The 17,639-nt window shown below is 45.7% G+C and overlaps 1 protein-coding gene across 1 annotated transcript in view; it reads right to left on the reverse strand.

Annotated features, from left to right (window-relative positions):
* Positions 1-17,639, reverse strand: part of DNAH9 (dynein axonemal heavy chain 9) — a 277,788-nt gene that overhangs the window by 256,580 nt on the left and 3,569 nt on the right. Inside the window, exons 2-6 of the mRNA XM_043473954.1 lie at positions 12,669-12,865; positions 10,432-10,590; positions 9,237-9,367; positions 3,592-3,803; positions 2,264-2,497 (exon numbers count right to left, since the gene is read on the reverse strand). Of these exons, the coding sequence (XP_043329889.1) occupies positions 2,264-2,497; positions 3,592-3,803; positions 9,237-9,367; positions 10,432-10,590; positions 12,669-12,865 (933 nt within the window). The remainder of the gene's footprint in view (positions 1-2,263; positions 2,498-3,591; positions 3,804-9,236; positions 9,368-10,431; positions 10,591-12,668; positions 12,866-17,639) is intronic.

A 17,639-nucleotide genomic window follows, 5' to 3' on the forward strand; every position in this document is an offset into this window, starting at 1 on the left:
CATACCAATGCAGGAGACACAGGAGACTCAGGTTTGATCTCAGGGTTGGGTAGATCCCCTGGAGGAGGAAATGGCAACCCACTCTAGTATTCTTGTCTGGAGAATTCCATGGACAGAGGAGCCTGGTGGGCTACCATCTATAGGGTTACAGAGTCAGACACAACTAAAGCAACTTAGCACTCATGCTAGTCTTGTAGTTTTTGGAGCCACCTTGATGGTGGGAAAGTGGAGAAGTTCAAGGCAGTGGCTTTGTGGGCATGGCCAGCTGCATCCAGGTCAACTCACTGGCCATTTCCCATGAGACCGCTAGCAAGAAGACTATGGGTAATTTGAAAACCAACTGAATTTGTTGACTGATTCCTTCAGACTTCTACCTGAGACTATGATCAGAATTTCTTGAACTTCTAGTAGAACTACCATCACATGATGACTATTCTAAATCAGTTACTGAATCATGGGTTCTTCCAGGCAATGCGAGGCTGACCACCCTGCTGTCTTGGACCTCTTCTTACTCTGCGCTTTGCTGTGTTTCACTTGTTCACTTTTTATTTGGTCATCCTACCTTTAGGCAGACACAGACCCGAAATAAAGAAAAGAAAGACCAAATGCTGACCTAATGACATAGCCTGGGAATTGCAGATACACTATAATTCTCTTACTGCATTCTCCATACATAAAATGTAATGAAAAGTAGGCATAAAAGAAAACTTAATTGCCATTAGAGAATAAAATAGGATTGCCACATACCTTGAAAGGCAACTATTCTTAAAAATTAATTCATTTGATAAATATTTGTTTCTTCCTCATTTTTTTCTTTTTTTGAAATCTTAAATACTACACTTTATTTTAAAAATTGAAGAATAGCTGATTTACAGTGTTGTGTTAGTTTTGGGTGTATACCTAAGTGATTCAGATATATATGCATATATACAAACACACATATACATACACACACATTTACATACACATATACATATACACACATATACATACATACACATTTATATACACACACATATACATATATACACACATATACATAAATACATATTTACATACACACATATATACATATACACACATACATACATACACATTTACACACACACGTATATACATACGCACATATGTATACATACATACATATTTACACAAACACATATACACACACATACACACACACACACATATATACACACATATACATACACACATATTTACATACACACATATACACATATACATACATACACATTTACATACACACATATACACACATATACATATTTACATACATGTATACACATATACATACATACATATTCACACACATATATATACATATATACACAGACATACATACACATTTACACACACATATATATACATATACATACATACATATTTACACACATATATATACATATATACACACATACATACACATTTACATACACACATATACACACATATACATACATACACATTTACATACACACATATATACATATACACACATATACATGCATACATATTTACATACACACATATATACATACACTATATATACATACACACACATATATGGTAGTGGTGGTTTAGTTGCTCAGTCATATCTGATTCTTTGCAACCCATGGATTGTAGCCTGCCAGCTTCCTCTGTCCATGGGATTCTCCAGGCAAGAATACTGGAGTGGGTAGCCATTCCCTTCTCCAGGGGATTTTTCTGACCCAGAGATCAAACCTAGGTCTCCTGCATTGCAGGCAGATTCTTTACCAACTGAGCCACCAGGTAAGCCCATGTACGTGTGTGTGTGTATATACACACACACATATACTTTTCAGATTCTTGTAGGTTATTACAGAATATTCAGTATAGTTCCCTGTGCTATACAGTAGGTCCTTGCTGATTATCTCTGTTACAAATAATGGTGTGTATCTGTTACTCCCCAAACTCCTAATTTATCCCTCCCCCACCTCTCTTTCCCCTTTGGCAATCACGTTTGTTTTCTATGTCTGTGAGTCTGTTTTTGTGTAGTAAATAAGTTCATTTGTATTATTTATTTAGATTCCATACATAAGTGATATCGCACGGTACTTCTCCTTCTCTGCCTGACTTACGTCACTCAGCATGACAGTCTCTAGATCCCTTCATGATGCTGCACATGACGATGTTCCATTCTTTGTTGCTGCTGCTACATTTTGGATCCCTGGGTTGCTCCCTCCTGCAAGGAACCAGGCCCTGACGGGAGGAGAACACTCACCTGCACCATGCCCAGTCGCCCCAGGAAGCCATCCAATCTCACAAAGACCAAAGAGGACTGGAAATCCCACTCGCGGACTTCCTGGTTCTCTTTGAAGTAAGAATGGAGATTCTCCCTTCTGTCCTGAAACAGCTGCTTGAAGAAGCTCAGGGTGTCCGTGACCACATGCAGTTTCCTCTCACCGTCTTCGACCTCACCTCTCAGGAGGTCTTCTGGGCAGAGATAAACAGAGGCCTGGAGGGCAGACAAGGGAGTGGCGCTAAGCCCGGCTGCAGATGCAAGGATGGTCCACAACTCTGCCCAGCCTATGGCTCTTCACTGAGCGACTGCCCAGGCAACATTTTCCAGAAGACTAATAGAGGAAACATCAGACCCCATCCTTCAGTCCCACAGCGGGATTGGGACCAGGGGTCACGCTATGGTCAATGACGGGCTCAGGGGTGGCAAGTGACCAGTCAGAGACAAGGAAACACAGTGAGACTTCTCTTGGGATGACTGGGGCTGGACAGGCATCCTTTCCAGGTTTCTGTTGTGACTCACTTGCTTTCTGGGCTCCCCTAGTGGCTAGATGCTAAGAATCCACCTGCCAATGCAGGAAACATGGGTCCCATTCCTGATCCAGGAAGATACCACATGCTGAGAAGCAACTAAGCCAGTGCATCACAGCTACTGAGCCTGTGCTCTCGAGCCCAGGAGCCGCAACTATTGAAGCCATGTGCCCTAGAGCCTGAGCTCCACGGCAAGAGAGAAGCCCATGCACGGCAACTAGAGAGTAGCCCCTCCTCGCTGCAAGTAGAGAAAACAGCCTGAATGCAGCAGCCAAGACCCAGGGCTGCCAGATAAATATATAAATAAAGTTATATGCATATATATATAAAGATCCTTAAGGAGGTTGAAATTCACCATCTCTACCCTGCGCCCAAACCCAGGTCCTCTAGAGTACCCCAGCAGGACTGAGAACAGTGTTGGGAATTACTGTCTATGATGGTAAAGCAATTCAAGTCTGAGAATCCTCTGCTAAGTCTCTTCAGTCGTGTCCGACTCTTTGCAACCCCATGGACTGTAGCCTGCCAGGCTCCTCTGTCCATGGAATTCTCCAGGCAAGAATACTGGAGTGGGTAGCTATGCCCTTCTCCAGGGGATCTTCCAGATCCAGGGGTTGAACCTGGGTCTCCTGCATTGCAGGTAGATTCTTTACCATTTGAGCCACCAGAGGAGAACCCTTGGGCCCTCATTATTGCTCTGAAGAAACAGATGCACACTCTACACTTCTTGTGACTTGGACCATCCAGCCCCTGCGGTGAGGCTGGGGACTGCTGGGTGCCCACCTGCTGGACCAGAAGGTTGCAGGTCTCCTGCAGCAGCACCGTGAGCCGCCCTGGGCAGCGGTAAGACTCACACGTGGCCCAGATCAGGCAGACCACGTGCAGCAGGGGCCGCAGCCGGGGCTTCACGTCGGGAAACTCCAGGCTCTCGAGGCTCTCCAGATGACGGCTCAGTGGCGCCAGGTGGGTGTAGATGTCCCGCGCCTCCATCAGAGCTGGAAGGAACAGGAGACAACCCATCACAGTACCAGCTTGAGGCTCACACCCGCCAAGCGGAGCCCTGAGGCCTGGGCGTGAGGGATCAGAAAGCAAGGGTTGTGATCTCTTGCTGGGCTGAGGGAGCAAAGAGGGCTGGCCAGCTCTTGCGGGGAAACACTGAAATCAGAAGAGCCCTGGGCAGCTGGGAGAGGGGTCTGAGGAGCCCCTCTTACAGAATTCTTGTATCTGAATGGCCTCCTGGCCCTCCCAGCCCCAGGCCCTCAGGTGCTGTGTGTGTAGAAAATGCTCGGTGACTGCTTGCTGGTATTACCTCTGAGGTAATATGGGATGGATGACAGAGGACGGGTTTTAAGAGTCAGAAAGATCTGCCTTCAAATGCCGATACATCAAATGCGTGACCTCAGGCATGACTATCCTGTCTGAATCTCAACAACAGGCTGAACAGTAACTCATTTAAAGGCTTCTTGTGAAGGCAGCAAGACTGAATCTTCATACACGGCTAGCTCAGTGCTTGGACCAAAGGAGGTGTTGCGTGCATGGTCACATCTCTCATAAATATTTGCCAGTAAAGAATCTGATTGAGCTCTTACGGAGGACAAGTCACAGGGAATAGAGAAATAGCTCAGGCTGATTATGGCAAGGCTCTGCTGGTCTTCAAAGCCAGGAAAACCTCCTGCCATTTCCATTGAAGGAAGCCGAGGAAAGAGAGCACTTTCCATCCGCCGTCCTGTGGTGGCCGAGAGGGGAAAGGAGGAAAACCGTAGCTCTGGGTGCCAATTCTGCAGAGCCACTGAGAGGGGATGCAAAAGGCCCGGAAATGGGTGTTTTAGGAAGGCTGCTTCTTTCCAGGGCAGGTAACCTGGAGCTGTCATACGACAGCAGGTGGTCTTGGGTTATTTTATGTGGATGAAGCTCAGCATTCATCCTAAAAGAAACTCAAAATATATATACTGTTTAGTAAACAGTTGCAATATACCAAACACCATCCAACTCATAGAAAAACTCACAGAAAATCTTGTGAGGTAGCTTCATTATTTCCATTTTGTAAGCAAAGGAATTAGGACCTAGGAACTTCTCTGGCTGTCCAGTGATTAAGACGCCACACTTTTGATGAAGGGGACACGGGTTCAATCCCTAGTCAGGGAACTATGATCCTGCATGCTGTGTGGTGCAGCCAAAAAATAACAAATAAATTTCTTTTTCTAATTTTTTGTAATTTGTTGCATGCTCGGCTCTGTCTGACTCTGCGGGACTCCACAAGAACTGTAGCCCTCCAGGCTCCTCTGTCCATGAGATTCTCCAGGCAAGAATACTGGAGTGGATTACTATTTCCTCCTCTGGGGAACCTATCTTCCTGACCCAGGGATAGAACCTGCATCTCCTGCATTGGCAGGTGGATTCCTTACCACTTGAGCTAGCAGAGAAGCCCAATAAATAAATAAATAAAACCACTGTACCATCTGATAAAAATTGCTGAAAATTAAAAAAAAAATTAAGACCTAAATAACCTGCGGTGAGTCTACCAGTTAATTGGTCAGCCCTGCCCAGCTGAGCAAAAGCAGGATTATACCCAAGTTTATTACATTGATGGTTGTAGGGCTCACTACACATGGGAGTTTGGGATGTGTACATCAGTGCTTTATACCCCAAATGGGGTTGTGGGAAGGACCATGTAAACCAATTTTTTAAAGACAGATGTCATGTTAAATCGATTAGAACAGCAATTCTTAAATGGGAGGGTTTGATGGAAGTATCAGAACCACTGTAGGGTGGGGGTGGTGGTGTGTCAGAATCCAACAGTCATTCCAATGAGCACATGCTCAGGCTTTCAACATCTGTGCCTTGAGGGAAAAGAAACTGAGAGCATCACACCACGGGAGCTTCCTTTTCATGTTGTACTTTTTAATAAGAAAAATCTCCTTTAATCATACAAATACGCACTCCCCTGATTTTCAAGAGCTCAACACTTGAGGGCTGGCTCATCTACTCCAGGGTGCAGTCACCTTGGTTCACAAGGCAGATGAAGAAAGATACAAACAGAGTTAGGCTAACAGCGTTTAAAAAATGCAAATATCGGGAATATCCTGGTTGCCTAGTGGTTAGGACTCCATGTTTCCACTGCACAGTGCCTGGGTTTGATCCCTGGTTGGGGAACTAAAATCCCACAGGCCAGGCAACGTGGCCAAAAAAACCCAAACAAAACAGATTCAAATATAAACTCCAGTTGCACAGAAATATGTGTGGTTTGCTGGTAAATCTTTAACCACAAGCTCTTCTGGGACAAAAGCCTTGATCCCAAAAGCCTTTAGCATTTGCCAATTTCTGGGATGTAAATACTCCTAATCTTCCCACCGTGTCTGATCTCAAGCTACTAACTTGATGTCACTGAGTGTTGGGGAGCAGGTGTTGACAAGAGTTGCGTGCAACGGGCTCTCGTGGGAACCCGAGAGCCAGTTCCATGGCCGCTCCAGAAAACTTCTGGACTTTACATCTCTCCCCACGTACGCGTGCTAAGTAGCTTCAGTCGTGTCCAGCTCTTTGCAAGCCCAAGACCATAGCCCACCAGGCTCCTCCACCCATGGGATTCTCCAGGCAAGAATACTGCAGTAGGTTGCCATGCCCTCCTCCAGGGGATCTTCCTGATCCAGGGATAGAACCGACGTCTCTTATGTCTCCTGCATTGGTAGGCGAGTTCTTTACCACTAGCACCACCTGGGAAGCCCTTTTCTCCACAGGCTTCTACCCACAAATATCCTGGACCTGCAACTGGGCTGCACCATGCCAACCCTGCCTCCAAGTGGCCAGAGGCAGGGACTCCCTGCTTGGTCTTCACTCCCCTGGTCCTTTCCTTTCCAGGATACCCTTTCTTCCTGTTCCCAAGGTTCTCTGTTGCCCAATAGACTGCACTTTAGAAAATCTTGTTCCCACATATTTTTCTACATTCTTTTAACCTCCCTCTTTACTCCCCATGTGCCCACCAATCCAGGACTACATCTTTTCCTCCCCTTCTCTTCTGTCCATCTGTGAACCAAAGAACTATCCTGATCAAGAACATACCAGTATGTCTGTGGCAAAGCACATGTTATCTGCAGAATAAAGACAAAAACTCTTGAAATTAGTTTGGAATGACGGAAAATCAGGTTCAGCTAAAAGATTTTTTATTCTCTGAAGATCCACAAACATTTCTGCGCAAGTCTCTACCTGGCAACCTATGTCAATTTCTCTCTTCCATTATTTGGAATTGAGTTATAATTATTTCAAGATTTTCTATTTTACAGTGGTAAAAAAAATTTTTCCCTTCTTGGAAAAGAAACAATTTTAATTGATGTATTTTTTTTTTTTCCTAATTTCTTTTCATTGCCATAATATATTCTTTTGCAAAAAACTTTTAGAAAGAGGTCTGGGGAACCAAATATTTTAATACTATTAATCAATGTGAATGATTATACTCTATTAATCTTTTAAAGTAAAAAATATACTTGGGGCTCTAAATAATAAACTCATAAATATGCTTTTATTATATGTTTTATTTCAGAGCCTCAAATTTCCGTCCTTGGCATATCCCCTTTATGATATCTGTCATGACTGCCTACAACCTGTAGTATTACTTCATACCTTTCCCTAATTTGACTCTAATTTTAACCTAAATAAAACCATATAAAATGAAACCATTAAATCTCTATAAAACCATAAATGGAAAACTCACATCACATGCCCAAAAAAGGAGTTACCGTTTTGCATATTTTAAAATATGGATGAACCCAGAGTTTGTCATACAGAATGAAGTAAGTCAGAAAAAGAAAAACAAATATTGCATATTAACATATATATATGGAATCTAGAAAAATGGCATTGATGAACCTATTTGCAGGGCAGGAAACACAGATGCAGATATAGAAAATGGATTTGTGGACACAGCGGGGGAGGAAGAAGGTGGGATGAATCGAGAGTGGCATTGACATATATACACTGCCATGTGAAAAACAAATAGTGGGAATCTGCTGTCTAGTGGGAATCTGCTGTCTAGCACAGGGAACTCAGCTGGGTGCTCATCACAGACCTAGAGGGGTGGGACCGGGAGGAGGATAGGAGGGAGGCTGAAGAGGGAGGAGGTGTATGTGTACATACAGCTGATTCATGTTGTTGTGCAGCAGAAACTAACACAACATTGTAAAGCAATTATCTTTCAATTTTAAAAATATATTAATTAAATTAAACTTAAAATATAAAAAATAAAATACACCTGCTCAGACATCTACCCCAACCATCTCTTACTAACAGTGGTACACAGATCATTTCTGGGGACACTACCTCATTTGAATTGGAGTATAAATTGGGAACAACATTTGATTGCTCCAAGACACAAAACCTCTCAGAGAAGCAATAAACTGGGGCCCCAATAGGAACCCCATTCCAAGCTAGCTCTAGGTGCTGACAGAGGGCCTCTGGGATGAGAAATTAGGGTCCGGAAGGACCTCAGAGACCAGCTCCTTAAGCCAGCTATTCTCTGTTATAAAGCACAAGTACTTTACAAGCAAAAGTACCACTGGTACTTTTATTCCTTCATCTGCATGGTTTCCAAATCCCACACCATAAGGAGGAGAAGGTGAGGCAGGGATCCACCAATGGGTTCTGGACACAGGACACTCCCTCTTTAGCACAGCAAACACACCTTGGCAAGTTTTACATTCTGGACTGACACAGGAGACTGCGTTTAAAGAAAAGAGTTCTGATAGAGAAAAAGCATTTGAAAATCACTGCTGAGGTTAACCTTAAATAACATGAAATTGCAAACACCTTTAAATGCATATTTCAACCTACAATCCCCGAGAGCCGGGAGGAGGTTTGAGAGGAGAGAGAAGCGACGTGCACTGATGAGGGGAGAGAAGCCCTGAAAGGATTTACCTACTTCTAAGTACAAGACTCTGCTGGATTCGCAGTTTGGACAAGGGCCGATCTTGTCTGGTGCTCAGAACACCAGGAAACTGCACTCCCATCTGACACAAGTAGGAACAGAAAAAGCAGAATGGAGCTAGAAATGGAACAGAGACTTCCCAAGGAGCTGGGGGTGGAAGGACATGAATTCCAAAGATGAGGGATTATGATTTACAGTCAATAAGGAACTCACACTTACATCCTCTCCCAGCAGCCCAGGGAAGCAGGTAGCAAGTGTATGCACTATAACCAGAGTATACGCAAAAGCTCAGAGAGGTTAGGTGACTCTGCCAGGGTCACAAAGCTCTGGAAATGCAAATAGAGCACAGGGTGGCTACTTTCCTGCTTCTAGGTTTGGTATTCTTGCCGATGTGCTAGACCATCTCAGGTTGGAGGGCTGCAAGGACTGGAAGCTGCTGAAATCAGACAGGAAGATAATCTGGCACTAAATAACAAAGTTGAGTCAGTGTATGAAAATACTTGTGGATCCTTACCTGTTCCAATGTCTCGGAACATGGCTTGGAAAGCTGGAAAGTAACTGCTCTGAAACTTGTCCAGAAGTCCCGCCATGCCCCTCCTCTTTATTGTTCTCAGCTGATTATAAATGGATTCCAGGTCTTCATACCTGCAATGCCAGGAGACGCGTCAGTCCACAAGAATGTCAGGGGACACAGTCATGCCGCCATGACCAGCCTTCAGATAGACCGAGAGAGGGGGTCTGCCTCGGGATGCTTCTGCAGAGGCCATGCTCTAGTCCAAAGAGCTGGGGCCTCTGTTCCCAGAATAGTGAAGGCAAGAGCCTCAGTCTGGACACAGGTTCAAAGGAGCAGCTGCAGGAGGTAACAGCAGGGAACACTGTTGACCATCTGGTAGCTCGGAAGCTCAGAAGCTCAGCAGCTGGAGGTCATTAGCTCTCACAGTGAGGTTTTGAGTGGGGTGAGAGAGGTATTGTCAGAGCAAGGCTGCTGGAGAAGGGCCCCACAGTAGGTCAGCAGAGTGGTCAGGAACCTAGGCAAGAGGATGGGGCATCTCAGCATGGGACGCAAATAGGGCTGGAGCCTACTGGTATCCTTGGTCACGTGACATGTAAGGACAGGGAGGTCCCCCCTCACACATCAGTCTGTCTGTCTCCTTTAGAGTAGAAGATTAACCAGCACAGTGATAAATAGGAGCAGGGAAATGGGGAAGAAGAAGGGGGATAATTAGGTCTTTCTGGAACCTGTGGGGCTGGGACACCATGGGTGATGGACTTTCAGCCCTCTTAATGACCGCCTAGAACCTAAGAGACAGTGTTCAGCAGTGTACTGCCAAAACCCCTCTCTTTCTCTAAATCCTAGAAAAAGAAAAAAAAAAAAAGTGTTCATATTGACTGTCCAAGGAGAGGGAGCAGACAAGTAGAAGAAAACACATAAGCGAGTTCATTAACTTTACATGTGGCTGAAAGAGCCTTTGAAGAAACATCGGAAGATAAACTGACTGCAGCTCAAGAAATGAGGCATGACCATTGAACCTTGGTGAAAGTGTCACCTCCCAGTACTCAGAAGAGCTGCCTTGACCCAAATGACACTAAGCTGTTGGCTCCAGGGCTGATGAGAGATGCCTGGGGGGTGGGACTGGACTCAGCAGTCACCTCCCCCAGCCCATTTCCACTGTGAGGCATCTGCTCCCAGGGTCCCAGTCTATGCCCACCTGCTCCTCCAGAACTCCAGCTCCACCTTCGGGGTAGGGTTCTCCCCCTGGAGGAGCGGCTGGGAAGACTCTCTCTTGAGCACCAGCTGGATTTGGTGGCTCCACTGGATCACTGCAGACTCAATGGCATAGATGACGGACTTGTCCGTAGAATCCAACCTGCGAAAGAGACAAGAAGTCTCCTGGGATGCAGGGAAGAGCTTAACTCTATGTGCTATGTCGCTTCAGTCGTGTCCAACACTTTGTGACCCCATGGACTGTAGCTCGCCAGGCTCCTCTGTCCGTGGAATTCTCCAGGCAAGAATACTGGATTAGGTAGCCATGGCCTTCTCCAGGGGATCTTCAGGACCCAGGGACTAATGCGGGTCTCTCATACTGCAGGCGGATTCTTTACCATCTGAGCCACCAGGGAAGCCCCAACCCTTGTTTGAGTCACACCAATGCCAGCCAGCTCCCTGCTTGACAAGGCAATGCATTCTTGGGGAAGATCAGCTCTCCTTGGCAAAGAGTTTCTCTCTACCCGGGACCAGGTTCATCTCGCTGCCAGTCCCTCATCTGGTCTCATTTCTGACCTCCTCAGCGAGAAGAAACAGGTTACTTCCTCCTCCATCAGGCAAGTTGTCAGATGTCCAAACATTACTATCCTTTGTCCTCACTTTTCCAGTAGAGAATGGAACTCCCATGTGTTCTCCCTCATACACCTTTTAAATAAACTAGAGATGTTTGGAAATTGATTAAAGATCAAAAATACATTCTGGTTGCCTTTTCATACAGTCTGAACTGACAGTCATTCATGGCACTAGTGGTAAAGAACCCATTGCCAATGCAGGAGATGTAAGAGACAGGGGTTCAATCCCTGAGTGGGGAAGATCCCCTGGAGGAGGGCACAGCAACCTCACTCCAGTATTCTTGCCTTGAGAATCCCATGGACAGAGGGGCCTGGAGGGCTACAGTCCATGGCGTTGCAAAGAGTTGGACACGACTGAAGTGACTTAGCACACACACAGGCGTGCCAAGAAAACAGGACACAGGTGAGAGAGAATCTGTCATTTGCATTTTTCATGCCGGAAACCCACCTTTGCTTCATTTAATTAAGTTCATATTTGCTGAGCAATGATATGGCACAAGTGATTATGGATGGAATTAAAGGCAGAAGATACCTCCCATTAATACGATCCAGCCTCTTGGGAAATTATCAGATTTGAACAAAAGGAGACAAACACCACAACGATTATCCATTCACACTGAATGTTGTTATAGTCAAAGAGAAAAGGAACAGAAGAAGGGTCGTTTGAAGATATTTATTTTGAAAAATATATATTTTTATGAAGCCATGATAAGTTTTCCAGTTAACTGGGATTGCTTCAAATTATATACATAGCAAATTACTTCCAATATGAAAAAACTCACTGTAAAGTATATTTCTATCCCATGCATTACTCATTCTGCAGATCAAATCATGGGCCCTGAATAGATAACACATTTGGAAAGTCCCAGCAATGTGGCAGACTGAACTCGTGAAGGAAAGTGGACTGTTGCCACAAACATATAGAATGCTTACTAGAAGATGATTAAAAATATATATATTATTTTAGGTACATAGTGTGACTCGAAAGAAAAAGCAGAAAATCTCCACAAGACAGAAGCAAAGATAGCTCAGGGCTGGAATGGAAAGTGGAAGCTGACAGTGGGTATCGCTCCTATAGGGAGAAGAGCCATGGGGATTAATGCCTCTCCAGTCACAGAAGACAAGGATCTCAAGCCTCGACAAAGCCGATTTGTTTCTACTTGGGGGAGAAAAAAAGTCCCCAGGACCTGAAAACACTCTCCAGCTGCTGCTGGTAGAGGGTCTGGACAGCGACATGATGTGCTGAGTAAATGCTGGGAAGAGGCGTGCTGTCTCCCAGACTGGACCTGGGTCTCTGCCAACGATGAGACACTGTCCTGATAAGGGAAGCGCTGGAATCAGTGTGGCTGCTCTCAGTCCTCAGATAGTTCTGAGTGGAAAGAAGGCCGTGTTGCTGTGATAGCCTTGAGAGACTGGGGTGGGGGGTACTGGGGCGAGGGTGGTAATCAGCACGGAACACACAGTCCGAGGATGCTGGCCAACAGTGGGCTCGTGTGCAGAAGAAGGAGACGTGCAGAGTCAGGGACAGAAAAGTCCTACAGAAAACATTCCGATAAACCGGCATCTCCCCTATCTCCGAGGCCCATATGGCCAGCCTGGCAGTACTTACGCGGCCTCGATTTCAGAACCCTCAGAGCCCACGTTTTCTGAGCCGACTGGAAGGGGCAGCAGGGTTTTTCCCTTCGCTTGCTCAAGGAGAACCAGAAGGTCACCCTGGAGGCTGTAGGCATGCCGCTGGACATCTTGACAAACCACGTGGGGCCAGTCTAGGTGGTTCTTCTTATTGGCCAGGACAGGGATGACAACCTGGAACAGATGTGCACAGGAAACAACTTCTGAAACCCTAAAGAAAGACTATTCTGGGGTGGGGGGGGGGAAGTTAGGCAGTTTGGGATCAATGTGTACACACTCCTACATTTAGAAGGGATAACCAAAAAAAAAAGAAGGGATAACCAACAAGGGGGCTTCCCAGGTGGCTCAGTGGTAAAGAATCTGCCTGCCAAGTAGAAGACACAGGTTTGATCCCTGCATCAGGAAGATCCCCTGGAGAAGGAAATGGCAACTCACTACAGTACTCTTGCCTGGGAAATCCTATGCATGGAGGAGACTGGCAGGCTACAGTCCATGGAGTCAAAAGAGCAGGACACAACTTAGCTGCTAAACAATAACCACTGACAAGCACCTACTGTGTAGCACAGGGAACTCTGCTCAATGTTACGTGGCAGCCTGGATGGGAGGGAGCTTGAGAGAGAGTGGATACATGCATATGTGTGGCTGAGTCCCTTTGCCATCCACCTGAAACTATCACAATATTGTTAAATCAGTCCTTCACTAGCTCTCGGAGTTTGGTCAGATTCACATCCATTGAGTCAGTGATGCCATCCAACCATTTCATCCCCTTCTCCTTTTTCCTTCAATCTTTCCCAGAATCAGGGTCTTTTCCAATGAGTTGGCCCTTCACATCAGGTGGTCAAAGTATTGGAGCTTCAGCTTCAGCAGTTCATCAGTTATGAAGTTGCTCAGACGTGCCTGACTTTTTTCAACCCCATGGACTATACAGTCCATGGAACTCTTTAGGCCAGAATACTGGAGTGGGTAGCCTTTCCCTTCTCTAGGAGATCTTCCCAGCCCAGGTCTCCTGCACTGCAGGTGGTTTCTTTACCAGCTGAGCCACAAGGGAAGCCCAAGAACACTGGAGTGGGTAGCCTTTCCCTTCTCCAGTGGATCTTCCTGACCCAGGAATGGAACCAGGGTCTCCTGCATTGCATGCGGTTTCTTTACCAACTGAGCTATCAGGGAAGCCCTAATCAACTATACACCAAGACAAAATAATTTTTTTTAAAAAAAAGGAAGACTATTCTGAGAAATGTCAAGAGAGCTATATACAACCTTTTGCAGGTCTCTATCGGGTAAGACCTAACAGCTAATGCCTAACATTATGAAATAAACATTATGTACTGCCTTGACATCTGGTAAAATTGGGGGTGGGGGTGGGGGGCAGCTGCAATAACCAGTCACAAGTTTCCCGACCCACTCTGCTCCTGCAGAGAAGGCCCTTTATCCAACATCCCGTTTATCAAGGGCACCAGGCATGTCTGTTTCTCATCCTGGGGAGTGGGCTTTGGTTCCTTGCCAGCCAATAGAATATCCCCCCAAGCCAATCCCTCAGGAACCAGCGGGCCCCACACCCTCTGGAGAGTACAAAGCTTGCCCGCCACACTTCCTGGTCGTTCACTCTGTTCCCACGTGCGACCCCTGTGTGGCCCTGCCTGGCACAGAGTCCTCTTCCTCTGGACTGTATCTGTGTTAATCACCTGTGAGCCGTCTCATCTGTCCAGTGTTGTGTGTTCAGCCGTGTCCAGAACCCTAGGGCAGGAATCCCTTCCTCATCACAGGGTGAATAGGAGTGACTGAAATTGTCACAAAGGCCAAGGGGCAAAAAAAAAGCAGGACAAATGCAGGTAAGCATGACCTTCTGTCTACAGGTGGTCTCAGAGGCCATTTTATTTATTTATTTATCTACTTACTTTATTGCCAGTTTAGACTTTATTACTATATTTTATTATATCAGTATTTGGGTAATATGTGTGTGTGTGTACGTGTGTGCATGTGTGTGTGCGTGCACGCATGTGAGCTCAGTTGCTAAGTCATGTCCAACTCTTCTTTTGACCCATGGATTGTAGCCCACCAGGCTCCTCTGTCCATGGGATTTTCCAGGCAAGAATACTGGAGTGGGTTGCCATTTCCTTCTGGGGTTCTTCCTGGACCAGGGATCAAACCCTTGTCACCTGCATTGGAAGGCAGATTCCTTACCACTGAGACACCAGGGAAGGCCAATATCCATTGATATAGCCACGTGTTAATACAGGAGCAAAGCTGCGGAAAGTCACAGTGTGTGGGAGCCCAATCATAGGGAAATGAAGGCCGTGCCATTAGTTTATGACACAGCAATGAGGGGAGAGGGTAGCTTTGTCTAATGGCATTAGCTTCAAGCTGGATACTTTTTGACTTGAATCTAGAAGCAGCAAGTAGGAGCAAGGTTACCTGTCCCACCTCCAGCCTCAGAGGTAGAAGGGATGAGTCCTCAGGAAGAGATGAGTTTGGGTTAGAACAGGTGACAAGGAGGGGTCAGAGAAGTGAGGATGCTTTTAAGTGGGATGTAGAGTGACAATAATTCTTGTCATTTGTAAGGAAAAGCTACAACTAATGTAACAGCTTGTTTTCAGTCACATCTAACTCTGTGTTGCCAACATCCGCTGGGTCATTGAAAAAGCAAGAGAGGTCCAGAAAAACATCTATTTCTGCTTTATTGACTATGCCAAACCCTTTGACTGTGTGGATCACAATAAACTGTGGAAAATTCTTCAAGAGATGGGAATACCAGACCACCTGACCTGCCTCTTGAGAAACCTGTATGCAGGTCAGGAAGCAACAGTTAGAACTGGACATGAAAGAACAGACTGGTTCCAAATAGGAAAAGCAGTACGTCAAGGCTGTATATTGTCACCCTGCTTATTTAACTTATATGCACAGTACATCATGAGAAATGCTGGGCTGGAGGAAGCACAAGCTGGAATCAAGATTTCCGGGAGAAATATCAATAACCTCAGATATGCAGATGACAATACCCTTATGGCAGAAAGTGAAGAATTAAAGAGCCTCTTGATGAAAGTGAAAGAGGAGAGTGAAAAAGTTGGCTTAAAGCTCAACATTCGGAAAATTAAGATCATGGCATCCAGTCCATCACTTCATGGCATATAGATGGGGAAACAGTGGAAACACCGGCTGATTTTATTTTTCCGGGCTCCAAAATCACTGCAGATGGTGATTGCAGCCATAAAATTAAAAGAGGCTTACTCCTTGGAAGGAAAGTTACAACCAACCTAGACAGCATATTAAAAGGCAGAGACATTACTTTGCCAACAAAGTTCCATCTAGTCAAGGCTATGGTTTTTCCAGTGGTCATGTATGGATGTGAGAGTTGGACTATAAAGAAGGTTGAGTGCCGAAGAATTGATGCTTTTGAACTGTGGCATTGGAGAAAACTCTTGAGAGTCCCTTGGACTGGAAGGAGATCCAACCGGTCCATCCTAAAGGAGATCAGTCCTGGGTGTTCATTGGAAGGATTTATGGTGAAGCTGAAACTCCAATACTTTGGCCACCTGATGCGAAGAGCTTACTCATTTGAAAAGACCTTGATGCTGGGAAAGGTTGAGGGCAGGAGGAGAAGGGGACGACAGAGGATGAGATGGTTGGATGGCATCACCGACTCGATGGACAAGGGTTTGGGTGAACTCAGGGAGTTGGTGATGGACAGGGAGGCCTGGCGTGCTGCAGTTCATGGGGTCGCAAAGAGAGACTGAACTGAACTGAACTCTTTGAGACACCAGTCTTTCCCACAGAGGAAAATCCCTTGGACAGAGGATTTCCCAGGCAAGAATCCTGGAGTGGGTTGCCATTTCCTTCTCCAGGGAATCTTCCTGACCCAAGGACTGAATGCACATCTCTTGTCTCTCTTCCACTGGCAGGCAGATTCTTTACCACGAGCACCACCTGGGAAGCCCGGCGTAACAGAGAAGAAACCTGACTCTACGTGGGATCAGTTCCTCTTACTCTATCTTTGTACTTTGTTGCCTGTCTTAGTCATGTTGGCTCTGCCTCTTTGTATTAATAAAAGGATGTTGCCCACAGCCAGAAATACACATGACAGTCCATTCACAAGGCTCTGCCTCCCAAGCCTGACCTTTCAAGGTATAATAAAAAATTGCAGGACAGAGAATAATAATTGTCCAGTTGGAGGCTTACAATGTGATCAGACCCACTTGGACATCTGCAAGAATAAAGGATTCATGCACAAAGAAGTTTGCAATGAACAGCCACACTCCCTCCCCTTTTACTAGAAAGAAGCCTAAATTCTCCCTCAGAAAAGATGGTTCTGCCAGTCCATCGTCTCAAACTGCCAGCTTTCTAAATAGAGTCACTATTCCTTGCCCCAATGTCTTCTCTCTTGATCTATCAGCTTGCCATGTGGCAAGGAGTGTGAACTTGGATTTGGGGATGCTAACACACTCTGTTCCAAGTGTCTTGATAAATTATTTTGAATTTCACGACAAGCCTGCAAGGTGTGTTGATCCTGACAGAGGGGAGCTCACATCACACTGCAGAACTTGACAGGACAAGGATTGGAACCTGGGTCCCCCAGATTCCTAATCCATGCTCCTGTCTCGGGAAAAGGACCTGAGACAGAAGGTAGATGCCCCCAACCCCCTGCCCTGGGAGAGTGGGGGTAAATCCATTGGAGAGTCATTTCCTGTGGACTGAAACTCCAAGATGAGAACAGCAGGGCAATTAAGGGAGGAGGCTGGACCCTGCACAGATCACACATTTCTTGTTCCGGAAGTCAGGCAACTTCCCAGACCTCACATGGGCAGAAAAGGCTCCTTGGAGCCCAAAGGGGAGTTATGCCAAGGGATGTTCTACCCCGATGCATTTTCAGTAAAATCCATCTTGGCTAAGGGATGCTTGGACACACTTGAGAGGATCCTGAGATAAACCAAATATGGGCAGTGAACCAGGCAAA

This window comes from Cervus canadensis, chromosome 1 (genome assembly GCF_019320065.1).
Source record: "Cervus canadensis isolate Bull #8, Minnesota chromosome 1, ASM1932006v1, whole genome shotgun sequence".
Lineage (NCBI taxonomy): Eukaryota > Metazoa > Chordata > Mammalia > Artiodactyla > Cervidae > Cervus > Cervus canadensis.